Here is a 26,004-nt window from a genome sequence, read left to right on the forward strand (position 1 = left end):
GGTGGTGGGGGGCACAAGTACTACATCAGTTGAATTCCCTCAATATTAAATGCTGTAATTTCAACTTCAAGTACTAAAGTGGTGAAAATAACACTGTAATATAAGGATGCCAGAAGACAGAAACAGCACAGCAGTATTCTAAGGGCTGAAAAGGCATATTAGGTGGAAAACACTATTTCTACCTTTCCTGCAATACACACATGTAGTAATGTAACGTGGGAAAACATCATACATATTTCTGGCAAAACTTAGTTCCAAAATGCTGCGATAAAGTAACAGTTGGCATCAGTGACAATTAGATAACAAGCCATGCATGCAACTGATTTATACATCAATGAGCATCATCATATTTAAACTCCAGAAAATAGCACAATATTAGGGCCTGCATGTTACTGAAAAAAAAAAATAAAAAAATCATTATTTCACCAACCACTAGAGGCAATGTTAAATTTGAACACATACTGCACCTGGTGGACCGTTTCTCGAATCTTGTTTTTTTTAGTGTCACCATCATTTTAGCCTGACAGTTTGTATGTTTGGACTGGTTGCGTTGCTTTGAGTTTGTTGAGGCCTTCTCTGGGCGCGTGTTATGCTGGCAACGGAATTCTTTCTGGAATAAAAATCGAGCAGTTGGGATATAGGAGTACTATTATAATGCATGAAATACATTTCCAGTATCTGAAACAGAAATCACCGAGTCAATGTGAGGTAAAATTGCCTTTATCACTGTTCAGTAAACGTTGTTGATGCTTGTCAATTTGTTTTCTTTAATTTCATTATAATTTTCATAACTGGTACAGAAAGAGCAGATTCACAGTAGCATTCACATGAACGTTCTTTAATAGCCAAATGGACCAGCTTATGGATCAGAAGATGTATGTTTGCCACAACTAAACTGCTTTTGATATTGTATGTACAGTGTATTACTGTATTTGGTTTTATAATTTTCTTTGCATCTGACAAGAATTAACACTCAAAATGCTGCAGTATAAAAGACACAGCTAATTCTAATAATTCCTCCTCAGAAGAGAATATCTAAACAAAATGTTGTTTTAGTACAGATGTCTCGATCCACTATTCACGAAGGTAGTTTGGGCTGATGCGTTGCACATTGAATCCAGCTGTAGCTGTAGCCAGTTGATCAGAGTATCAAAATTACCTTAAAGAGTATTTTCCGTCCGTCCACTGGACGTGTTCGGCTCACTCGCCACGTTGCGTGCGACGCATCTTGAAAGTCCTGACGCCACACATTAAACTCCTCCTCAGTGTGGAGAGCCAGCCGCAGGGTCGCAGTGAACTCCACCTCGCTGTCGGTTTGTGAAGATTCCTCGACACAGCATGCATGGTGCTCGTATGCCACGGGTAGAATATCCTGCCAATGTTGGAAGTATGGGAAGTTGCACAAAATGCTATGTTAGGATACCTAATGACCAGAATAAAAAGTACATTTGTGACCCTGCACCTCAAAACAAACAAAAAGTCGCCAGACATGAATTTTTAGTTAAGACCACATTCTGAAAGAACAGACTTTAAGCTTTAAAATGATGTATAACTCAAATCAAATGGACTCTCCTAACCTATCTAAATATTGGAAAGAAAGCACAAACTCAGGAAAAGTGTGAACTGAGAAAAGAGGCTCTGAAGTACAGTGTTTATGCAAGCGCTTAATCTTTACCAAACCGTGCTGGCTGTGCGATGAATGGGACAAAAAACAGGAAGTAAACCACCAGAGTAACAACAATGAAGGGATTATCAGATTAAACTGAAATTAAGCATGCCTCATTAACACATTCTGTCCATAATTAATGCCAACTTTCAAAGCAGTAGCACTATCCTTTCAAAAGTTACTAGAGTTGAAAGTGAAGAGTGTGGACAAGGTTTTTCAGAAATGAAAAAGGGATTCTAAAGACACACCTAATCACACTATATTCTACTAAAAATGTTCGAGATAAACTGCTAAAAAAACATACTTTCCTGCCAGTTTTATGATGCCAAATTTTAGCATAATGTAAAAGAAGACCAGCTCTTTCAGAAAATATGAAAAAGTCAAGTTCGGCTAGGTTGACCCATTTCACTTATTTTCAGTCCTCAAGCAAAATCAGTGTGTGCGACTTTATGTTCGTTTTGAGGTGCACGGTCACATTTAAAGTACGGTAACACTCAACAGGTACCTGGTATTTACGGTTTGTGATCAATAGTGAAACTGACATCATACAATTGCCCTTGGGGTCACCATGGACAAAAACAAAAAGACCCCCCCAAAAATTAATAATTTGGGTTACTGAGAACTAGAACATTCTAAACCTGGATTTTCTACACTTGTGGGTCAAAAAAGGGTTTTAAATTTCATCATGGCCACGGGGAACTTACAGAAGAAAGTCTTGTAGTTGTACTGTTACCTTGTAAAATCTAACCGCACCGACCTAAACGCTGCACATTCGGGTTATACAGCACCCTGGAGTTATGGTACCTTTTATCTAAACTGCGACCAGATTAGAGTCGTACGTGTATGGTGGCTTTGCCCGTTAAATCCAACTTGAAATCTGAATATCAGATCATGATCAAGTCATGATCATTAATTTGAATACGTAGAATTAGTTCAATTTTTAACTCCTGTTGTGTAAAATTTAGTTCATAGGGACTAGCTGATGGTGGCAGTATACCTTTTACTTTTAAGGAGTTTTAACAAGCCTCTGATATGATAAAACTCTGAGACAATCACATCCTCTGACCATGGACCGTTGTGACTTGTAGGTCCATGCTCTGTCGACGTAAATTTTACACACATGAGTCGGCATGAGCATGATGAGTCATGATGTAGAAATTCAGATAGCACTCTACTTACCCGAATTTTTTCTGGGATTGTGGCATTTTCGCATCTTCGCTTTCTTCTTGTCGAAGATACGGGTTGAGGCCCGGGTTGGTTTGCCAACAGCGGTTCCTCAACAACAGCCGCACACTCCATAATTTCCACGTCCAGTAGAATCTACGTTGTTACTAATCAGGACCAGCGTCGGGGAATTCCCGGAAAGGGGATTGCGATGCGATCTCCGAGGCCGACGGTGCTGGGCCACTGCGACAGGGCCAGCTCGCTAGGCTAGGTGCAAAGTGGGGGATATAGCACACGATTCTAGAGAAGAAGCAACCTGGAAAGAGATTTTAGAAGTAACTCAGGCTCGGACGCGTGCTCTGCGACATAAGATGGCATAGGCCTATTACTAGTTTTAGTATAGGCCTACAGTATTTTCAAGTCTCTTCGCGTTTAATCCAGTGCCAGCTCGAGCTCCCTTGACTGCTTGGTTTTTCCGCATGTGTGTGTTATAATTAGTCTGATTTCAAGACGTTTGATTCATATCCCTATACTGATGTAATCTCCCCTTCCTCAGTCTTCGGGCTCCCCTCCTCCTCCTCCGATCCTCATCCTCCTTGTCCTCCTCCCTCCTTCTCGGCTCCTCCTTCTTCTCCTCCTTCTCCTCCTCCTCCTCCCCATTCTTTCCCTCCTTGCCCTTCTTCCCCATCAAAAACAGTTGATACAACGAAATGATAATGATTATTGAAAATGATGACAGCAAGAATAATAATAACAATGATGAGCCACGATGTAGGCTCCTACTGTAAAATATATAAAAGACTTTGAGTAAAAATTTCTTGATGACTATCAATTTTTAATGTGAATATCACTGACAATGTGTTTTTTGTTTTTATTTTTTTCTTGTGATCATTTTATTTAAATTGATCGAAAAAGTTTCACCTGCAATGTGCGAATATGGGCGGTCAGGTATAACGGGACAAGCTGTGCAGTGCCGCGAGTGGTGAGGACTAAAATACAAAGTTTCTGAGCTCAACAAATGAATTCATTATACACGTTGTAAATAATAATAATAATAATAATAATAATGATAATAAAATAATAATAATAATAATAATAATAATAATAATAATAATAATAATAATAATAATAATAATAATAATAATAATAATAATAATAATAATAATAATAATAATAATAATAAATTATTATTATTATTATTATCATTATTATTACTATTATTATTATTATTATTATTATTGTTATTATTATCATTATTCATTATAACTATCATACAAATGTTAGTATCATCATTATATTATAATTACTTTCCTTTGCAAATGAAAAAAAAAAGAGATCTTCAGTTACACAATAATGGACATTTTAGGTAACACAATTATACCGAAAGTTCATCCATTTTGACTTTGATATAGAACTAAATTATTGAATTGAAAACAAGACCATGGCCGATTTCTCGAGTGACCCACAGGTTTCGTAGTTGAAGTTTATTGTTGTTGCTATACGCTTCTTCATGTTGTGGCCTGGATGGAGTATTCCGTTTTTGTGCACAATATGACAATAGATTATTTCACATATTGTTTCAATATTGTGTTTTGTTTGATTATTCATTATGAGATATTGTGATTTTTGTGTTCTGAGTTGGACAATGTTTATACCGACGTTCGATGAAATGTCAGATTTTTTGGTATGTTGCACAATGTCCAAACTGTATTTTAAAAATGTCCATGCGATTTATAACAAAATGTTTGTTGAATATTTTGTGTGTGTGTGTTTGTGTGGAAATTTGAGAATAATAAGATTTCGGGATGAAGAAAAAGAAATTGCTTTAAAAAGAAATAATAAGTTGGGATTACATTAGCTGAAATGGGAAAATGTTTCTGAAATAAGGGCCTAAACATTTTTCTTTAGTATTTATCATTGGTGAAGGCAATATTATGACATTGTGTTATAATATTGGCCGCGCGCAGGGAGGGGTAAGCTGTTGCTGGCATAAAGGTTATATTGATTTTATCAGCAGCTTTGAGTTTGATGAGTTTGTTTGACTGATTTGTATTTGAATTCGGAGCGGTGCTTGCGTGCGGGCGGATGCTGCTTTTATGCATAAGGTCCATTATGTTTTTACGTATATTTTGGAAGTCGTTTCATCAGGAAGGAAGGGGGTATCGGTTCGGGTGTGTGTGTGTGTGGGGGGGGGGTGATTGTGGGTGTGGTTTAGGTTTTGGTGAATGGGGGTTGATGGGATGGGGATTTGATTTGATGGTTAGTTATAAATAAATTGTATGAAAGACATTGGTAGGATTTAATATCTAGGATAGATGTAGATTTGTTTTGGTTGAGAGGGGAAGGGTTGGTTGGGGTTATTAAATTTTTATGAATGATTTCATTCTAGATTTGTATAATGAATTTGTTGTTTTTTATGCATATTCCCTTGTAAGTGAGAATGAGTTACATGATTCAATATATTCAAGGGATATAGGTTTGGTGCATGCCAATGCTTTCTCGTGAAGAAACTGTTAGTATAGGGTTGATTTATAATAGAATTATCTATGTTGAAGAAAGATTATTTGCAATATAGATTGACAAATAGATTGACAAATGGATTTGTTTGTGTTTTGAATTGCATTTGTACAGTTTTGTTCATGTTACACCCAGAATGGGTTGATTTATGAATGATTTGAATGAAATCAATAAATATCAAGGAAAAACAAAAAAAAGTGTGTGATTTAACAGCACAAGAGAGAAGAATACAGCTGCTTATTTTTGTTCATATTGATTTCATTGTAAACATGGGTCTGATATATGAATGAAATTCAAATAATTAATATCACACAACAAAAAACTTGTGTGTGTGTGTGTGTGTGTGTGTCTGTCTGTCTGTTTTAAGTGTAAGACTGTAAACAAAAGGAATTTCCAACTGGACAATGAAAATAAAGAAATAAAAATAGAGACAGTCATGTTCGGCAGGATAAGCATCATGTGTTTGACGGACAGATTGGCAATATATAGACGCTTGTTTTAGCATATGAGACAATAATAGCCTTAACGTTTTGCTGATAAATGTATCCCATTGAGATATATCACAGTTAAAACAAAAGTTTGAAATTTATGTATTACCGAAAAATGCTGGATTGCGCATGTGGTTGCAAGTGTTTTCTCAAGAATAGTCTATTTCAAGTAGGCTGAATGGTAAAGAACGAAGTAACCACACTGCCTGGCCAGCACCATTGTAGTGATTTTAGCGTCTATATAGGTAAGATCAATAGATCGACACCGATTACGTAATATTGGTTATTCATTCAGCTTTTTATGAATGTATAGGTCGAACGTTGGTGGCGGTGTAGGAGATGATGTGTAATAATCTGTTCAAAAAATGATAATATACTGAGTAGTAATTATAAAATATACGTTTACGATACATGTACAAATTGTACTCTGGTACTCCCTGGTCGCGTGCCGTGCGTACTAATACATCTTACACACACAGCGATGGGAATACAAAAATAGTATTCACGCAAACACACAGTGTACAGACTGGTAGCGTTAGTGCGAAACATAATCAGGAGAGATGTAGGACCTACAGAATGATAATCATTATGCATTTTATGCACAATATAGCTGTACTTGTAGGCCTATATTATGTGCGGAACCGTATGATTGTGATCGTGCATGGATATACATGGTGATGTGGAGTCCATTTTCGTATTAGGTGGCGTATACATCGGGGAGGTCCCTGCGTACATTGTGTAGGCCCTAAGCGTTCGAAGGGAGACCACTGCACAGGCGACTGAAAGGATCGGAGAAGAGGAGGATGAGGAGAACGAGACGGAGGACCAAGGAGGAGGAGAAGGAGGGACGGAGAATGCATCATTAAAGGGGAAATCCAGTCCAAATATAATTTAGTGTGATAAAAAAGAGTAAAATCTTATGAGTTCAACGTACGGTAAATGTGACTGAAATCGGATGAAAATTAAGGAAGTTATGACATTTGGAGATTTGTTAATTTTTTGCAGAACAGTTCATGTAACTGTTTATATGAATATGCAAATGAGTGAGCTAACCATGTCATACCCTCACAATTTTCCATTGATCGTGTACCAAAAACAAAAATTTAATGTTTCTGTCATTGAAGTCTGAAACATGGTACATTCCTGGTTGAATAACTTCGGAATAGTGAGTGATCAATAGATATACATGTACCAGGATTATAGCCTCGGGCATATTTTGTTATTGCGTTGGAATGAAAACCTGAAAATTTTAAAATTGTATGTACAAACTATAATATGGCAGGTTGTGAGTGGCTGACATGCTCACTTTGTGGTTCATATTGACCGTTCAAGAACTGTTTCCTGAAAAATTGGCGAAACTTTGAAATGTCATCATAACTTCCTTTTATTTTCACCCGTTTTTTGATCAAAATTTTAGCCTTGTGCTTGTAATATTTTACTCTTTCTTATCAAACTAACTTATATTTTGTAATGAATTTCCCCTTTAAGAAAGATGATGGATGTGAGTAGGACGACGAGAAGAACGCGGGTGATTAAAGGAGCAAGAGAGAGAGACAAGGAACTTAAAGTGTCTATAGAAGAGAGGGAACAAAATGATGAAGAGAGGGGGGGGGAGGAGAGAGGAAGGCAGAGAATTAGAAGCAATATAAGCGTAGGCCCTGTCCCGCGTCTTCAAAACCTTTCATGTCTCTCCACCATTAACATCATCATCATCATCATCATCATCATCATCATCATCATTAGGATCATCATTGTCATCATCATCATTAGGATCATCATCGTCATCATCATCATCATCATCATCAATATCACCGAAATGATTGATACTCAAGAAAATGTCCGTTGTAATCTTTACATTCATCTGTTCATCATCTCATCACGTGCTACCATAAATCGTTTTCCTCATCATCATAATCACAACGCTGTCTCCTTCGTCACCATCATAATCATCATTATTTTGGCATAGCGCCACCACTATGCCATAGACATCGCCAAACACCAGCATTCTCTACAATCTTCGCAACATTACCAACAGTTGTCATCATGAAGAAAATCATAGCCATGATCAACATTGTCCGCAAACACCACAATAAACAGCTTCTTGAGGTGTGAATTTTCTTCAGTTTTTTCGCCCTCTACAAATGTAGCAGAAGGAGACAAAATTGAAGAAAAAGAATCACACCTCAACCTTCACCACACTGGTCAATATTCTCTTGCTTTTAAGCAGCTTCTTTTTTATCATCGTGCATGAAAAGCAAAATATTTAGAATTTTCATTTTTACCGCCACTCACAGATTTACCACACTGCAAAAAGTCCGGTGTTAAATAGTGAACACCGAGCTGGTGTTAAATTTTCGGTGCTCATTTATGGTGTTAAATTAACACCTACGGGTGTCATTTCCAAATTTTAAACTGTTTTTTGAAGAGTTTCTTAGTAACTGCACTTCTTGTTGATTTTTAATTTAAACAAGACGATCAAGAATTTTACATTAAAATACTAGATTTTTGAAAAAATGTGAAAATAAATTTACACCAAAGTAACACCAGTTGGTGTGGTCCCTTATTGAAGCTGGACGGGTGTTAAACCATTGTTATTAACACCAGCAAATATCAAATCAACACCATGTGGTGTCATTTTTGAATTAACACCAGTACAGTGTCAAAATAACACCAGGTACAGTGTTAAATTAACACCACGAAGTGTCAGGTGAACACTTTTCAACACCATCACAGTGCATTTTTAACACCTGTGGGTGTGGTCCTTTATTGAAGTTTGATCGGTGTTAGATTTAACATCCGTGGTGTTAAATCTAACACCGATGTTTTTACAGTGCACCAAAGTCATGAGGTTGTCTTGTATATTATAGTGCACAGCATTATTTTGTATGCATGATATTGATACTTAAAATGTCACGCCTTGTGGACTATATTATTGTTCATATATAGCAAGTTACATAAAACATGTCGCGCAAAGCACTACATCAATTTCTTCCTTTTATTGCCATTACTGAGAGCAAATATCACACGTCATCACCGTCCCTATCACAATATCCATCATCACCATCCTCTTCATCATCGTCATCATCATCATCATCATCATTATCATTATCATCACCATCGTCCTCCTCCTCCTCCTCCTCCTCCTCCTCCTCCTCCTCATCATCATCATCATCATCGATATTATATCGCAGTCTGACTCTTTAACCACTTCCTTGAACACAGAATAATATATATCATATACAATTTCCAACCCTTCTATGCGGGAAGTCATGCAATCTCGAGTGCACCCATCACCAAATCGAATTATGAAAACTTTGATGGAGAACGGATCATTATAAAAAAAAAAAAGAGTCGATAAACATGGTGATAGAATTACTATATAAATGCAAAGTATTAACATCATTGGTCAGTGTACATTTTAATATCATTCCAGCCGTTTGATGTAAAGCGCATACAAAGATTGTCAAATTGTACAATGAATCATAAATAGAAATTCAGTATATTGACCTGAACGTGGGAGAAGAGTTGGCGCATGAATGCACGAAGCTGCTAAATCTCACAACAGGGGCATCATACAGCCCCAAAGACATAAATACCAACCAAGATTGATAGAACCTGATGCAAACACAACTATATCGATAGCATTTCAGCTTTTCACACCTCTACATAACAGCTACATTGATTAAAGTCTGATTACTTATTAAACGTATAAAATGTCGTATTTCATAATAATTATCATGTATTCGCAAGAAATAAACGAGAAAAGGAGGTTCATTTCTATTCTTAGCTAATGTCAGCTTTAAGCATGTGAAGATAAGATTATATACACTCACTGAAATGTGCATGATGGCTTTCTTAATACACGTAATAGAAAATTAAACCTCTCTGTAAAATTGAGTGGAGATTAGTTACTCTATAGACAAAATGTATGGTATATTCGCTGTTACAGTGATATAGTATACTCAGTATCCATCGCGCGGATGAGCAAAGATAGTATACCTTTTCCCAGGAAATGCATATGAACGGCGTCTTATGAACTATATCACTATATCGTTGATTATATCAAGATATTCGATAAGCCTTTCTTTGGCGAAAGGGCAGCAAACGAAACATTCAGCTAGAGGCAGTTTTCAGACATTAACTATCATTCATGAAGAAGGAGTAGATAATACAACAATACTAGACAATGCTCTCATCAACAATAAATCAATGGAAGTAATATCCTACCAGCACTAATATACAGGTCAATCGTCATAAATCATCACATACTCCGAGTGTGCCTGTTTACACCCTCTTGCATCGATCTAATAAATTGAGTACAGTGTGCACATGAGACGTTCGATCATTTCACATTCAATACGGCACATACACATACAGTGTACGCGCACACATTAAAACACATTCATGCATAATAATTTAGCTCTCTCACCCTCTCTCTCTCTCTCTCCGTCTCTCACATGCACGCACTAACACAATCCTTAATTAAGGTTAATCTCAATACAAAAAAAAAAACAACGACAAAACGAAACAAGACCTTTGACCTTTAAGGGTCATCACCTCATGGTAAAAATTTTTGAAATCACTTCTCCCAAAGGTAAACAGGACCTTTAAGCATGCACCGACCATCATAACAAGACACACAGGGGTATAGTAACTATTATGCATTTCGGCTTATAGGCCTATAAATATGATGTATCCAAAGTGACAAATGTTCCACAATCCATGCGTGATATTGAGGTGATTTCATTAAACTTCATTAATTCAGTATAATTACTGACATCTCAGCAGAAAGTAGAGAAACGAATGCTTTTGATATTGTTTTTGATGTTGGCATATATAAATACATTATCTGGGAGTCACATTAATCTTGATACATTGAGCTCGTATTCAGTCAAAATGCAGATTGAGATATGTGCATAGTCCGGAAACATGACACGGTTGAATATTTTACAGAGACAATTTCTTTTGAAACAAATAGAGTGTATGTAAATATATCATTGCTTTCTTTACCTAAAGTACATATATTTTCATCACACGCAAATAGGGTTTATTATGTTCTACAAGTTCTCTGTTGACGTCATCGCGTGTTTAATTTTTGGTTAATCTGATAGGTTATCGTTCTCTCTGTACCAATGAAGACAGTGTTCTTTTCTGCTTCTTTATACGGAAATCAGTTACGAACAAGGAACAGGGAATACTTTGGTATTTGAATTATAGCAGACATAATATTTTAACTGGAAGCACTTTCGGGGGTGGGGTGCAAACACACACAATTCACCATACAATGAACGATGTACAAATCACATGAATTATTGCAATCATTTCTTCAAGTTATTCATCGATCATGAAAAAAGAAAAACCCGGAAGAGGTCAAAGTTCATGAGCATTGCAACGCCTCGTTGTATTTATACACAACAAACTGCGAGAGGTCAGGTCGTCCTAGCACCATCATCGCATTGGACAATTCCATTGCAGCTTGGTGGGGAGGTATCCTTTTCAACGATATATACCGCCAGTCCCTCAGAGCTCCGAAGTATCGATCATAGGAAGGATGGGGTGGGTAGAGTCGATCGATTCTGTCGATCTCCGAGTTGGATAAGTTTAAACTGCACGCAAGATCCACCCAAGACATGCTGAGGTTCGTGGCGATAGTCCATAGTACTTGATCGCTTAACGGTCCTGTGGTATCGTGATATTGTGTGAATAAAACAACATTATCATTTTTATACTTACATGTACGGATATAATCTTAAAAACCATAGTGGCATATGGACATGCATTTTGATGAAAATGATTACACTAATAATAACAGAGAACAGTAATATCATTTGCAACATAACATACACGTCAGGGTCTATAAAGAGTTTCAAAACAGCATAAACTGCATTATCGTGGAGTACAAATTTTGTAAACTGAAGTAGGGCCTACATTTGGGCATGCGATAATTAATACGCCCAAACAGACAAGGCCAGATATAAAACACACCATTAAGCTTGTTTAAATTGTCATCTAATAATGCCATTCTTATTCACCGTATTTCTTTTGCTGCATTGATACCGTAAATAACAAAATAATGTCACTAAATGTTACAGAGGAGAGTTCCGATACCGAGTATTTTCAAGCCATAGACACCGTCCCTTTTCTTTCGTTGCATTTGATACAGTACACCACATGAATGCGAAAAGTTCTTACCAAAAAAAAAAAAATATATACATTTTTGTATTTCCATTTCATGGTTTATACAAATATACAACTGTACCATTGTGTAAATGGGTTTCCTCATTTTTTCTTCTTCTCCTCTATCACCAACTTCTTCTTTATCCCCTACTTCTTCCCTTTTATTATCAACTTATTCAATATAGCTGCTGCTGCTTCTGTATAAATACCTGTGGTATAGCAGTCAGATATTTTCAATCTGCTAATATGTATATTCTGAATATTCTGTTAAAAAAAAAAAAAAAAAAATCTTCATAGCTCTCGACAGGACCACCACGACAGAGTGGATCACCATGGACCTTTTTATATCATAGGTATGCGCCATTGATATCGACAGTTGTTATATTTTTTTTATCACTGTTTTTGTTTTTTGTATCACTGTATCGCACGTACATGTATTGCTTTTTTTTCTTCTTCTTTTGTGACTGTAATGTTGCATTTGTATTGTAACTATGTTATTCTGTTTTCTCATAACGTCTTTTTGTATAAATAGCACCAGTTCCCTTAGAAACACCAGTATAAAGCGCCATATAAATGCAATTGTTATTATCATTATTGTTATTATTATTATTATTATTATTATTACTATTACTATTATTATTATTATTATTATTATTATTATTATTATTATTATTATTATTATTATTAATATTATCATCATCATCATTATAATCATTATCAATAGGTGCATGTATATCATACCTTCTGGTGCTTGAACAGGGATATGTGAATTTAGCTTGTAGTACGACGTAGCATCACCGTCTCTCGGCATGTCGAGCGATTAGGAAATATCCAACTTCAATATAAAAAGATAAGCTGTCAGTGTACACGTGTAGGACTCCCTAAAAGACAAGTATGAGCAAATGAAATAGAAAACACTTGATTACAAACATTTCACAAACATTTCACGCGTAAAGGTTCTGTTAATGAGTGATAGTCGAAATTGCACTTTGGACTCTGAATTAACATGATTATCAACAACTTCACAAAGTGTGTAGACTTCCATGCATGCTCCTGTATATTTCCTGTATAATCTTTAGACAATAAGTTTTTCTTCATAGTCATACACGTTGTACATTGACCGCGGAAATCGCTGATTTCTCTATGTAGCGCTTTTATTATTACAAAAACACAAAGAGAGAGAGAGAGAGAGAGAGAGAGAGAGAGAGATGTGGATCAGATACAGGTCCGCTTCAAGCATGTTGGCAAAGCGATGCCGTCAATATATATTGACATTAATTTTATAAACATGTTATGATCCCATACTTTGACAAACAGATATTGACACGTTAAGACTAATTACTGTAATGATATCAAGCAATTTGACAAACTATAAGAGGATTGTCGAATATAATCTATGTCAAATCGGGTTCAAAATGACTTTCAGTTTGATCACGTCATTGTAATACATTATGATATTCATATCCCTTCTACATAATGTTTGGAATTCATATTTCATTTTGGCAATAAGCATCATAGACATATCTTTCTTTTTTTTGGACAGTATAGATGAAGCAAATGTGACGAATATCAATGAAACGTGTTTAATTTTTTCTATGAAAGGTAGTAAAGGCCCTGTAGACTCGATATTGTGAAGAGAAATGATACATTGTACATGCATTAATGCAACGAAAGCATTTATTTTATTATAATGAGTGAGTCTATATCTCTTACCTCACACGCTGATCTCTGGCTTTGTGTTGCTGTTGGCACAAATTTCTTCTATTCCAGAATTATATCGCTAAGAAATACAGTTGACCTGTAACCTCGTCTTCATTTTATCTAGAAAATTCACACACCAAATATTCCTGAGAGTTTGAGAAAGAGAGAACGTCTGTCTCGACTGATTCGCCAGTGAAGACAATCTGAGCGTGTACCCACTTCCTTCACGACAGAACACACTCAACTGATAAACAGTAGGAGTCACACGAGTTCGTCGTGTTTACAGACACTCGCTGCCAATTCATAACATGACCCCAGTCTCAGGGTTATGGCAGGTGTGTCCTGGGGTAAGCCCCCCCCCCCCCTTACTTTGTATGCCTCTCCGTTATCGTTATCTGCTACTGTTTTTGAAAGGTTTATGCAGATCTATTTCCTTCTTATCAAGCCATTATGTGCTAATCAACTAACATCAACCTTATCTGTTGATATTCAAACCTTTATCTAACAAGAAAGGTAACAGGGGATTTGATCTCAGCAACCATAAGTATTCCTCATTCCGATTTCGGCAACCCCCTTCGGAAGAAGGAGTGGTACATGCCTTACACTGCCCCAGTTTTCCAATACACTTGCAAGGGGAGGGAACAATTGATAGCCGATTTTAAGATCCATTCATAGAACTGATAGGGCATTAAAGTCTATTGTTATGCTAACCCGTGTACGATCAAACGGTCACAATGAAAGTACAGCGAAGGGGATCGAGCGTTCCTTAGCAACAACCCAAACAAATCTGGGATTGGAGGTGCTGCTCAGCTGCACTGACAGAGTCATGGGTCTGACGGATTAGCCTTAGTTCAAGAGTCGTTGTAAACAATAAGAAATTAGATACTTCCCATTCTGCGACCTGCATAATTGCCCTTTTCTGTATTCTTGCCGATCAACTTCAATCACTTCATTAAACATCACTTTTGGAGAGTGTCTTATAGTGAAATTCAGTCGGTTTAAAAGGTCTTGTACAACATTACTGTTTATAATTTTCTGTGGCTATAGGTCTATTATTATACTGCAGCTTAGATCATAATTATCAATAACAATAGTCAGATCAAATTTAATTCATCCAGATACGTTAATCCTATAAATTACACACCTTCTAGGAGAGACCCCATGATTACAACATTTCCCCCATTATTCTTCATCATCAGGCTGTACCAGGAATTTGACAGGCCCGTAACTGTATAGGGGGGGGGGGGGGGGAGGTGTTCAGGGTGTTTCATGCACGGAACCCCTCCCTCCCCCCCCCCCCCCCATGAAAAAAAAAAAACAAAAACGAAAGGGGGCTTGCAGTGACACCAGAAATATATTGCGCTTTTTTTGTGTGTGCTTATCAGCTGATTAAACCTGGAAGTGGTCCACTTTTTCTATTCTGAACCCCCCCCCCCTATAAAATCCTAGACCTGATTTGATGTAAACTTATATTTCAGTAGTGAAAGTGTCTCAGTGGCTTTCAAACTCGAAAGGGTCTGGTAACCTGAGACTAAACAGTATAGCATATTTTCTTTTGAAGAGGATGAATACGACTTCATATTTTTTTCCCTTTTTGTGAGGAGCAAGGAGAAACCAACACAAAACTCAATGAAATAATGTATGCAGCATGTATAGGCCTTGATATCACTATGAAAGATTCATAGTTTATAATATTCGTTCTAAAATGTTGATTAATACGACATGAATCATTATCAAGATCTCTAAGTGATTAATATTTTGCTATTACACTATGTCATAATTATTTTCTTCTCTTCATAATAATGCTGAACTTAACCAATTTGTCTGAAGACAATATTATTATAATTTGTCTGCCTTAAAGTGATGAAGAAGTGTTTGAATGAATCCACGATGACCCATGTATAGATCGTGGTTTTTATATTCTAGCATCTTGTGTGTTTGTGTGTGTGTTTGTCTGTGTGCATTTGTGTGTGTTTGTCTGTGTGTTTGTCTGTGTGTGTGTGTGTGTGTGTGTGTGTGTGTGTGCGTGCCTTGTTATTGTTTTAAAGAACGAAAGTGTGCGTGCCTATTGTATGTGCAGGGAGGACCACGATGGGAGAGAGACACAATACTCCTATTATATCGGCTCTCAGATGATGCATTATTATGTTGGGTCCTTGTGCTTGCCAACAAGCGTCTTGCAAACCTAGGAAAAGAAAACAAAGAAATATTAATATACAAAAACAGGAAAAATGGGATGAGAGTAAAAGAGAGAGAGGAGTCACAAAGAGAATGTGACAAAGATTAAAGATACTGAATACTGATAAAAATGACGACACGTATTGTAATCATAAAATAGTGGTAAAATGATGATGACATTATACATGTAATGATAATAATGATAAAATAATAGTAATTATAATAATAATAATAATAACAATTATCATTATTATAATATTAACTATAATGGAACTGATCAAAGTGAAGTGGCGACTGTCGGGTACTGGACATTAATCCGTGAGCTGGCCGCAGTGCGAAAGAGAGTACGTGGTCAGCAGTAGTAAAATAGATTATTTTTTTTTTGTATTATTAATTAATTGTTTAATTAATTCATTTACTTACTTATTTGTTCATTTATTTATTTATTAATTTATTTGTTTATTTGTTTATTTATTTAATTATTATTTATTCATTTATTTATTCAGAATTCTTTACCCAGGGTAGTCCCATCAGTAGTTTATACACTTATTCCTTGGGATCCTACAACAGAACACTACAACACAGTACAACGTAGAAGAGAATAATTAAGTTGAAATACGTGTATTAGGCATATCTAATAGCCAAGATACATAGAAAGCGGAGAAAAGCCAAATGTGAGACTGTGATGAATCATAATCATTTCGACTCTCTAATCAACGGTATTGGCAGTGGGAGCGGGGGGGGGGGGGGATGGGGATGAAGAGACCATCATGTCCATCTCGAGTGTGATGTAAATCCTGATTTCTATGCAATGAAATCATTCAGGACCTGGCAGCAGGATCGAGGCTACGGACGGCAGTCCATCCTCCCGCCAGGCGATGAATATTATTGTGCAGTCTTCCACCAGGTGGTTTGCTACGTGTAGTAATAGGAGAGACAGCTCTTCCATCTCGGCTGCATCTCAGCTGCATAAGAAAGTTCAGTGACCTCATATGACCTCATCTGACCTCTGTTTTCTACCCACGAGTGATTCAAGCTCGACATTCGAACAGCACAGAACGCAAGGTCGTTTACCGGTACTCGTAAAGTGATGATAGATTGGTGAGGGGGTAACGTAAACAATCTCCGCCAACAAACAGATTAAAAAAAAAAAAATGGGTGGGTGGATTCGGATTACGCAAGGCACGCGCCCTCCAAAGTAATCTTCTTGACACGCTTCTTCTCATTTTACATTTTAAAGGCAGAATACCTGTTAATAAAGAAATTCTGTTCAAATTCGGTAAAGATAACTGCTGCAGATGGATTAGTGAGTGGGCTGGAAGTATTTTCGTGCAGCATTGTAAAAATGACCACCAACTAGCCAACAGAGGGCGCATGATAGTACGCGGCGATATGAATAAACATGCTAATTTGCATACACGAGTGATGCCGCGCTGCGAGTCTTAGTGAGTGTGTCAAACAAACTAAATTCTCTTTATTTCCCTGTCTTTATATATCTGATCATTCAAAGAAACAGAATTAGTTAATATATAGTATGCTTATGACCACTCTATCTAAAAAAATCTGACATCATCTGACACTACGCTAACGGTAATAAGCGTGAAGGCACTGCATTTCTAACCAGGACTACAACGTATCTTTGAAATGATAAGTTGCCGCTTGCACATTGAAAGGTTATCTTTGCGCAGAGGCAGTATCGTAGCCAATGAGGTTTATCCGAGGCGCGATTATTGCTAGTTGAAAACTTATCCCAATACCCCGCTCTGACGACGTGAAATACCGTCGGCTGTAGCAATTTTTCCGGATCTCCACGGAGATCTCATAATTAATCAAAGAAAGAAACACTCAAGCAAAACTTACACACCTCACACACATGCTTGGAAACTCGGTTGTTCGAGCATTTACCTCCTAAAAATTTTTTAATTTTTCTCACCCCTTGTTCTGTTTCCTTTTCTATCCTCCTCACTTTATAGGCATATTCGTTTTTGGGCTATTTTGAACTTTTCCATTAAAGTCCATGACTTCTAATTTACGTTTAATACGTTATTGTTCGCATGTTCAATATTCATGTAGTCGGAAACCCCCAAAGGGTGACAGTAGTGACTGAAAATACAAAAATGTTGGGATCTCCCGGGAGGAACATCAGGGTCCCGTTGCATAAAATTTTTTTAGCAACCTTAACAAATTCAGGTTGGGATTTGCCCAACCTGAATTTTTTAAGGTTGCTAATCTAAGAATGTAAAATCCGTTGCATAAAAACTCTGGTTGGGAGCTTTCAACCGGAATTTTGTGATTTCAACCGGAAAAAAAAAAATCCGGTTGGAGTTTTATGCAACGGGCCCCAGAGGTGACGGTGTCTGAATAGTCAATACACAAAAATGTTTGCATCTTCTACATCCTTGATATCTCATATTAGTTTGAATATTACTTCAGTTTATCTCCCTAAAATGATAAATAATATACAGGGATATACCAACTGTACTGGCTAAGATAATTCATAAAGTGGAGAAATCCGACAAAACTCTTCTTTTTTTTTAGTTTTAAATAAAACATATCCTGTGGGTCCACGAATTTCAGAAGAAAATAAATCTGCATGAGTTTCATATCAGAAAACGTAATATTTGCCAAAATTATAGACAGTAATTTATAGCAAAGACATTATGAAAAAAATAGTTGTCATGCATTTAAAGGATAAATCATTATCAAATATATCTGTTCTTTCTCTCTTTCTCTCTCTCTCTCTCTCTCTCTCTCTCTCTCTCTCTCTTCATTTGCTTTTCTGATTCTGCAAACTTGTAACATGACACTAGAAATACCGAAATACGATCTGTCCAAAGTACCTTTCGGCGATTCTACTCTCAGTCGCGTGAAACAATTTGACCTCCACTCTCATATCACATCGATCATTTGAATCTTTTATACCCGTTTCGCTCTGGAAGACATGACTATTTGGGGGAAATAAATTTTACCGAGCGAGCCAAGAATGATGAAATTTTCACTCCCAAATCATGACAGCGTTACAGACTGTTGTTATAGCCAGGAGCGATGACGTGTGATTAGAGTTTTTTCCGTACCCAATCGCTGTACGCCACTTTGCACAAGTTGAGGTCAAATCGTGACCCTTTGTTGTACACGTTCACTAAACACATGTTTGATCAGACTTCACCGGAGAAGAATCTAGTAGCCGGTACATTTCATTTAATGAATCCAGTGTGTATGCATCCCAGTTTTTAAGAAGAATCTACCAATACAAGAAGTACATACAATAGGGTAAGTTTCTGTGAATCATATTGTATTCTCGATTTCCTACAGTAGAAACAACGCGTTGGCAGACACGAGCTTCGAATTGCAAAAAGAAACCCTAAGTCCCATACGCACAATTCTGTGTGATCAAATATGCACTGTTGCTCTTAATAACGTTAAATGTCTAGAGTCTAACATATCAAGAGCTAGACTAGACTAGTACTCTAAACTTACTTGTTTGATAACGACTGGCTAATGAATTAAGAGTAGCTAACCATTTATGAATGAATAATTGTTCAAGATCTTGAGATAAAGCCATATAAATTAACTAACGTTTGACTGGAAGAAAGTGGAATGAATGTTCAGTGCAGTCCTGCCATGCCAGCCATGTGATGCACTGATGGCCTGGCCCCATGAATGGCATGGCCATGCCATGGGGCCCCACACACACTCGGTTTTATATAGGGCCTACTGATTTTTAACTTGTGCTATATGCATATAGCTAAGAAATGTGTGTCTCGCCATTCCACACAAGCAAGTCAATGTGGCAAGTTCCTCGATTGAAAATACTTATTATTCTTCTTTTCCTCCTTTTTTCATTGTCATTATTATATTAAAATTTGTAGAGATTATTGACATTATGTCAATAATGATAATAAAATATTGTCATTAATTTGTAGATAGTTCAGCCATGTTCAGCACTACACTTTGCAGAGATTGCAGTTTAGTGTGACTATATTTGTGCCTTCATTTGTTTAATGTTTATTGTTTTGCATCCGTTTACAAGCTGTTGACTCGCTCATCATCAACTGTAGCCCGACCAGACGCCGTGCGCTAGCGCTAGCACAGCATCTGACGGTGTGTGATACACATATCTACGAAACCCCATACACATATCTACTAAACCCCTCGAACACGGCCACACAACAACAAAACTGTTGAAAATTTCTACATTCTTATCACAAATTTTACGAATCACTCACGTGAATTGAGATGCTTGGACTATGATGAGCATGGTATTTCAGTCCATAGTGAGCCCTCACGCAATGAAGCAAAAAGTCCAATCTTAACCCGGAATGCTGTGATCATCACTGGGCCATTCAAAATAAACCTTTCCCAGCTTTGAACGATGCAAATTGCTTGCTAGGGTTTGTACATCCGCCAAGTCGACAGCGCCCTCTTTGCCCAGTGCTGCGCCGACATTTCGGATCATTTCTGCGATTTCTACGATTTTTGCGGCGTACAGGATTAAAAAAGGTGCAATTTTTGGTAAGTTGTAAAATGAGTATATCAATATCAATAGCTGAAAACGGTAGCTAAGTAGATAAAGTTTTCACCTTATGTAGTTTTAGTAGCAAATATGGTGCAGTTAATTCAAAATTGAGTCGGCGCCCCGGAATCCTGAGATTACGTAGTGTCCACACCGTACAGCCCTGTCGCGACTTAACTTGTGTACAGCGACAGGGCTGTGTATAGTTGCATCAACTGGTACTAGTGGAACTGCCAACCGCTCTTTTGTCTTCCAAACAGATCTCTCGGAATGAGTTAATGATATGTTGAGAAATGTAAAGCAAGTAACCCAATGTTCGACATCCTAAATTGCGGAAGCAAAATAGCGTGCATGATCCTAACGCTTGCGCTGCAACCATCGTTCGAACGCCTGTGACTATTATTGTCCGGCACCGGGTGTCCGTGGTTCAACATTCGCGACGTACCGCGCCGTGCGTTCGCCCTGCCTATGTGAATGTATTAGCGCGCATGCCACACACGGGCGAAACTGCATACATAGTACATCGCACTATGAGAGCGTGGTACTCCATGTACTCCACGTTGTGCGAGAGATTCAACGCATTTATACACAACACGTTGCAATCGAACCATGGTGATACCGCAAATTCTGGCACTGGTGGCATGCAAAATATAAATATCGTGTAAACGCTCAAGTTATCTCAGAAACGGCTGCTATCATGGCTGTAGGTGTACACGCAGTACAGATTCAATGCAGATAAATGGACTAGTAACTTCGAAACTTGGAATGAAACGAGTCTATATGTGTTGCTATGCAACTTTACTTACCTGTTTACTTACCCGTTGAACTGCTTATGCGAGTTGACCTGGGAGGGACTCGACAATGATTTCGGGGTCCGGCGACGTGGCCCACTGTTGTGCTCTTCGGAACACGTGTGGAGGTAGTTGCATAGTCTGAATTTCACACTTGATATGCGCCATTTTTTATTCATGATTTTTCAGTGAATTTTTATCTGAGACGTAAGAGTGGTCTATTCATGGAACCCTGTCGAATCAAGGGCCACTTGCTTTTATAGATATGTCTCAGTTCCGTAGAAATTGATAGGTGTCTTAGTTCTGTAGAATTATCAGTACATTTTATGATAATCTAACATTTTTAATTTCATTTCTCTATTTAAGTCCACAATGCACATTTCACTCCATGAGGAATATGTTTTATTTATTAAATACACTTGTACATTTCTTTTTCAGAAGTGCTACCATTAGTCAGCCCTTTTTAAAAGTCAATCATGTGTCATTTTAGAAAAGAAAAAGCAAGTCTTATTTGGTATTTACTGCATACTGTAGATGTACAAGTGGTTAGTTATTTCTGTTTCTTTTTTTATTTCAATTGTCAGATATGATGGATCTCTTGATGACTTGTCATAACATTAATTTTTCCTTACCTTCTGATTTCCCCCAGCCATGAGGGTACCAAGCTTAGTTGGGCTGCTGTCGGTGGTCAGTCTGATCTTTCTGACCAGTCAACCCAAGCTGACCAGTGGTCTGGCCGTCATGTCTGTAGACTTGGGCAGTGAATGGATCAAGGTGGCGATAGTCAAGCCAGGTGTTCCAATGGAAATTGTTCTTAACAAGTGAGTGTTACCCAGCTGGTATGAATACCTTGATCTTCCAAGGGCGACTGAAACACGCTGTAGGACAAGTTAAGTGAACAGACATCAGTGCCAATTAACCCTCTGTGTGCTTTAATAATGATAATAAGAGTATTGGTCTCTTGTAAGCGCTGAAGTCCATCAAAAATGACGCTCATGTTGCTGTAATATAACCAACATGAACAATACAGCTACAACCATACGGTAATCAAATACGATAACTTAACTGAGGCTTTGAGTGCTGATTGGTTCAGTAAACCCCAGCATTCAGCACACTGTCCAAAGTCCCTGGCACAGAAAAGCTTAACCGTTTAGGGTACTTGTCCTTAAGCCCATGTAAGCAAATACATAAACACAATGTACTTATTGAATATACCTTGTTTGATAGCCTACCAAAGACCTTCTATCAGAAAGTTATGAAATGAATGAATCCTACAAGTAGTTTTGACTAAAATCCTGTTGCCGATAGTTTATGTCATCATAATTCACTGTCCAGGCAGAACTTAATCACACGGTTAGCATTACATTTCAAAGTAAATGAAATTATCATTAAAGCAATTTCTGACATCTTCTTTTTTGTACTCAGTCCAATTTCTATCTGAGTGGCCTTTCAATGTTTTCCATGTGTGCGTATGCAGAGAAAGTCGCAGGAAAACGCCAGTAAGCATCGGCCTTCGAGATGACGAGCTACTCTTTGGAGACCCAGCTCTTTCAATGGTGAGTGTTTCTTGCCCAGAATGAGTTCTGTCATCAGACTGCTTGATAACTATTAAATGCCTTTATATTCCACATGCTAAGAATCTTGCTATAGGATTGGTCGAGAGCTGATGACGTGATGAAGCCTAGTTTTGCCCATCACATCACCTGAGAAGAAAAGTTCATGACACTCTCTGATGATAGTCATTTTGTTTCGCTGATCTCTTAGTCCACACTGTCCTAACGCGTGATATAACTTACAATTTTGAGTACGCGCGAAATAAAAGTGCGTTGCACTGTGGTCTATCATTTGACCTGGGTCAAGTGATAGACCACAGTGCAACGCACTTTTATTTCGGTGCCGGCCATGCGCGGGGCGCGGAGCAAATTGGTTGTTTTGTCATCTACGCGCATACGTCGAAAGTAAACAATGTAGCTTAATCCCTGAGGATACTTAAAGACAGCTAAAACGGTTTCAGATGTGGAATAAAATGGGAATATCTAGGACCCTAGATGTGGAATATAAAGCAAATAATCAACTTTTAGTTTCAGGCAATGCGACAAACTATCACTTCCTCGGCGATCTGAATGTGTACGCCATCTTTCCTCAGCTGCGCTTTGGAAAGATAGCTACATCCAGATTGCCTCGGAAGTGATAGTTTGTCCCATCACCTTCACCAACGTTGATTATTTGCTTACTAACCATAACAGTGCAGCCTGCTTTTGATTGTTGCCAATTTGAGCTGGTGATTTGGAGTATGATGGAAAAGAGAGAGAGCTTGTAAAGAACAGACCAACAAAAGCAGGTTTTTGTAAAGGAAATATTATAGCGTTGTGTTTTTTTTTCTATTGAAACCTTTTATTGTTCAGATATTTGATGAGTCCATCAAAACAACACCAATATTATGAATTTATACAGAAGGATCAACATGCCACAACATAAGGCCAAAAAAAAAAAATTGTTGCATTGGCGTAACCCGCCCGACCCTACAAATTCCGCCGACCCCATGTTTTTTTATTATTTTTTTTTGCTATCGATATCAAATATCTTGTTGATTGCGATCGCAATCGCACAAACCCGGAAGTGGAAACGGCTCTGGGGATATCGGATGTACGAGGGAGAGATCTAGCGCCTCGCATAAGCCTTCCTTTAGTCCATGGGCCAGGCCAGATATTGGTACCATCTGAGGTGGCAAAACCTTTTTGGTGTCATTTTGTTTGTCGGGCATAGATATGCCTATCAAGCTATGATAGCATTTCCAAATGAGTAGCTTAGTCATAATAAATGAATTTTTAACCAATTTGGTTTCGTTGTAATATGCCTATACTTCTGAATCGAAACTAACCGCTATACAAAGAAGAGCACTGTCTTCTGTATGTTCCATAGAGCTGTAAAATGCAGCTCTATGGTATGTTCACAGGTGTTCTGTTGTAAACGCGGTGCGCTTAGTCTTTATTCAAGGCAGCGAAGGGAATATCCAAAGGTTATGATGTCCACAGCGCTTAGTCTTTATTCTAGACGGCAAAAGGAATATCCAAAGCATATGATACAGTGTATATCCTTTTATCTAAAAACAACAACAAAAAAAAAAGAAAAAAACAATTCCTCGTGAATTTTACCGTATTTTTCAATTATTTTTCATTTTCCGGCGAAAACGCTACGGTGAAAACAGTAATACCACGCCAATGTCGCTTTATTTCCATCCAACAATATAAGATAATGCAAAAACAATGAACCGGTACCCTACGATACATTACAATGAATAATATTATAAATGAACAGAGTGATTTTTGTTTAAAACTGATGTATTTGTTGATAGGATAGTATAAAAACAGTATAGATAATCCCTTTTATGAGGAACTTTAGATATGATAACGGCACATTGGTCTAGATAAAGACTAAGCGCACCGCGTGACAGCTGTGGACATCATAACCCTTTGGATATTCCCTTCGCTGCCTTGAATAAAGACTAACCGCACCGCGTTTACAACAGAACACCTGTGGACATACGGAAGACAGTGCTCTTCTTTGTATAGCGGTTAGTTTCGATTCAGAAGTATAGGGATTTAAAAATGAGACCAAATTGGTTAAAAATTCATTTATTATGACTAAGCTACTCATTTGAAAATGCTATCATAGCTTGATAAGCATATCTATGCCCGACAAACAAACTGACACCAAAAAGGTTGTGCCACCTCAGATGGTACCAACAAGCCATTTTTCGGGTCTTGGCCCATGGACTACTTGATCAGTACGTCATCTGTTTCCAACACGGACACGTACTCTAACAAGATTTATTCAGTGTATACGTAGCATTCAGACTGCGATGTATTGTGCACAGTTTTGCCGTAGGTTTCTTGTGTGGAGAACTTACACGAATCTGTATATGTGGGACTGTAATAGAGATCGCCGTGTGCGATGAAAAGATCGTACATATGGGTCAATTTGCATCTATCTTATCTAAGTCAAAATAGTAAAATATGAAGTGAAAACATTCAGGATAGGGATTTCAACATCTTTAAATTCTGTGAAGGGGTATAATTCCAGTAATATCGGCCTCATAAATGATTTGTAGAATAGATGAACACAGCACATTCGGTGCAGCAGTTGTAACTGTTTACTTAACCGCAGCAGCGACCCCATACGGACAAATACGTGTGTTACAGCGCCCCGCGACGGGGTTACTGTTTACTGAGCTGAGCACGAGTTTTACACGTAAAATGCAGGTAGCAAAAAAAAAAAAAAAAAAAAAAAAAAAAATCCGCCCGACCGACCCTATTTGAAAATCTCATGTTACGCCAATGCAACAATTTTTTTTTTTTGGCCTAAATGAAACAACAAAAACAACAAAAATGTAAATTACATCAAACAGCATAACATACACATAGTGGGTAATGGTATTCATTAACCATGAGGATCAAAACAAATTATCTACAGGTAACCAAATATTACAGAGTTCTCTGCTGGAGCATTGTGTACATGAATGTGAGCAAAGCCTTTTTTGATCGTTTTGTAGATGAGCAGATACATATTATGTATTGGGCTTGAAACATAGACTGAGCTGATGTTTTCTGTTGGTTTCACACAGACCAAGGTTTGTTTAGTTTTGATTTTGGTGTTTTTCTGTCTTCCTGCTGCAGGTGCTAGAGTCATGTCATTCATGTGCTTCACACGCTCTTTTATTGATTTACACAAAATCTCAAGAATTATACTGTATCCTAAGTCGCCATGGGTCTGTTCAGTATCCTGTTTTTGGTATATCAACAGAAAGTC

General features: G+C 37.6%; 2 protein-coding genes and 1 non-coding gene across 3 annotated transcripts in view; 2 read left to right on the forward strand and 1 right to left on the reverse strand.

Moving 5' to 3' along the window:
* Nucleotides 1-11,212: 11,212 nt before the first annotated feature.
* On the reverse strand, nucleotides 11,213-12,865 carry LOC140229802 (uncharacterized). The gene is made up of 2 exons (XM_072310036.1): nucleotides 12,754-12,865; nucleotides 11,213-11,514 (listed from the first exon to the last, which is right to left on the reverse strand). Exons 1-2 carry the CDS (start codon nucleotides 12,821-12,823, stop codon nucleotides 11,213-11,215), a joined length of 372 nt encoding a protein of 123 aa, XP_072166137.1. The 5' UTR covers nucleotides 12,824-12,865.
* A 4,702-nt stretch (nucleotides 12,866-17,567) lies between these two features.
* On the forward strand, nucleotides 17,568-17,708 carry LOC140230298 (U4 spliceosomal RNA). The gene has a single exon (XR_011901387.1). It is a non-coding gene; the product is annotated as a U4 spliceosomal RNA (small nuclear RNA).
* Nucleotides 17,709-21,846: 4,138 nt separating this feature from the next.
* The window catches only part of LOC140230237 (hypoxia up-regulated protein 1-like), a 35,914-nt gene continuing 31,756 nt past the window's right edge, over nucleotides 21,847-26,004 (forward strand). Inside the window, exons 1-2 of the mRNA XM_072310417.1 lie at nucleotides 21,847-22,016; nucleotides 22,673-22,751. Of these exons, the coding sequence (XP_072166518.1) occupies nucleotides 21,847-22,016; nucleotides 22,673-22,751 (249 nt within the window). The remainder of the gene's footprint in view (nucleotides 22,017-22,672; nucleotides 22,752-26,004) is intronic.

This window comes from Diadema setosum, chromosome 6 (genome assembly GCF_964275005.1).
Source record: "Diadema setosum chromosome 6, eeDiaSeto1, whole genome shotgun sequence".
Lineage (NCBI taxonomy): Eukaryota > Metazoa > Echinodermata > Echinoidea > Diadematoida > Diadematidae > Diadema > Diadema setosum.